The 1,261-nt window shown below is 42.4% G+C and overlaps 1 protein-coding gene across 1 annotated transcript; it reads left to right on the forward strand.

Moving 5' to 3' along the window:
* The first annotated feature begins 524 nt into the window (after nucleotides 1-524).
* LOC105274014 (uncharacterized) lies at nucleotides 525-1,261 on the forward strand. The gene is made up of 2 exons (XM_011316803.1): nucleotides 525-734; nucleotides 791-1,261. Exon 2 carries the CDS (start codon nucleotides 799-801, stop codon nucleotides 1,075-1,077), a length of 279 nt encoding a protein of 92 aa, XP_011315105.1. The 5' UTR covers nucleotides 525-734; nucleotides 791-798; the 3' UTR covers nucleotides 1,078-1,261.

Here is a 1,261-nt window from a genome sequence, read left to right on the forward strand (position 1 = left end):
TTGCGTTCAAAACGCCAGAACCCCATAAAAAATGATGGAAATTAAATGACTGACGTCTTTTCCAAGGCTCCTGTAAAGATCTTTGAAATGAGTCCGCAATATATGACCTCAACACGAACGGAAGAGAGTAATTACCCCAAAAAAGCCTTACAGCTCCTTCAAACCAAATCTCCAAATACGAAGACGTAATTACTCCAGTAATCAGTAATTAGCCTGGCCAAATGACAAAGGCTGAGTCTGACTGGAAAGACCGTCAACCTTTGATGTCAAGATCAAAAAGAGAGTGACACTCATAACCAGAACTTGCAATTCAACCCATCGGATCGCGCCATAACTTAAACGACAGCCGACATTTGCGCTGCCGATGGTTCACTAATTATCGTCTACTCGACATCACTCCTCTATATATCCCCTATATATCCTCTACATATCCTCTACATATCCCCTATATATCCCGAGCCGTATGTACACCGCAAGTCGATACTTCTTCCCACCGTGACGGTGTCTTCGGTTGAATGCGAAGACGAACGCACGTTCCACTGGTCGGCGTCTTTCATTTCAACGAGACTCCTAACCCTCTCCTCTCCTCTCTCCTTTTTCAAATTTATTTTCATCCTTTTGTTTTATTTATCCCATTTTTTCTCATATTATTTGGTTCCGAGAAAATTCCGAGAGTCAGAGGGCGGGTGCAAGAGTGCAGCTGTCACTTTAGCTAAATTATGGATTAATATAGGGTATGTGTACATAAATATGTCATGGGATTTGTAATTCGCATTTTTTTTTGCAATAGATTTGGCGATGGCGGCAACTGCTCCGTCTGCTGTCAGAGATTTTCATCCTGATGATGGGGCCAGGCTCCGGGAGATTGTCCATTATGTGATGAAACACACACGGTACACCGAGGGACAGGCAAAAAAAGCTGTCATTGAGGTACTCAAGTCTGGAATAACTGCTAAGACAATCGTAAAGACTTCCAAAGGAAAATATGTGCTGTGTACTGCTGACAAACCGGAAGGTCTCCATTACAGGATAAGACAACCAAAATTCAGTGACAGTAGCAGTGATTCCAGTGAGTGATGAAATATTTATCGGAATAACGTGGAAAATTCAATTGCCTGGAGGAATAATCGGAGTGTCAGAAATAGTGAGGAAGTCCTCTGGCACGTGCTGGGGAAACATGATACTAGATTGCACTGGATTCCGGGGCACTTCATGATGTCATTACTGATTACGGTTATGTTTGCTTCATTAAAAGATCTAA

Source organism: Fopius arisanus, unplaced genomic scaffold, assembly GCF_000806365.1.
Source record: "Fopius arisanus strain USDA-PBARC FA_bdor unplaced genomic scaffold, ASM80636v1 scaffold00009, whole genome shotgun sequence".
Lineage (NCBI taxonomy): Eukaryota > Metazoa > Arthropoda > Insecta > Hymenoptera > Braconidae > Fopius > Fopius arisanus.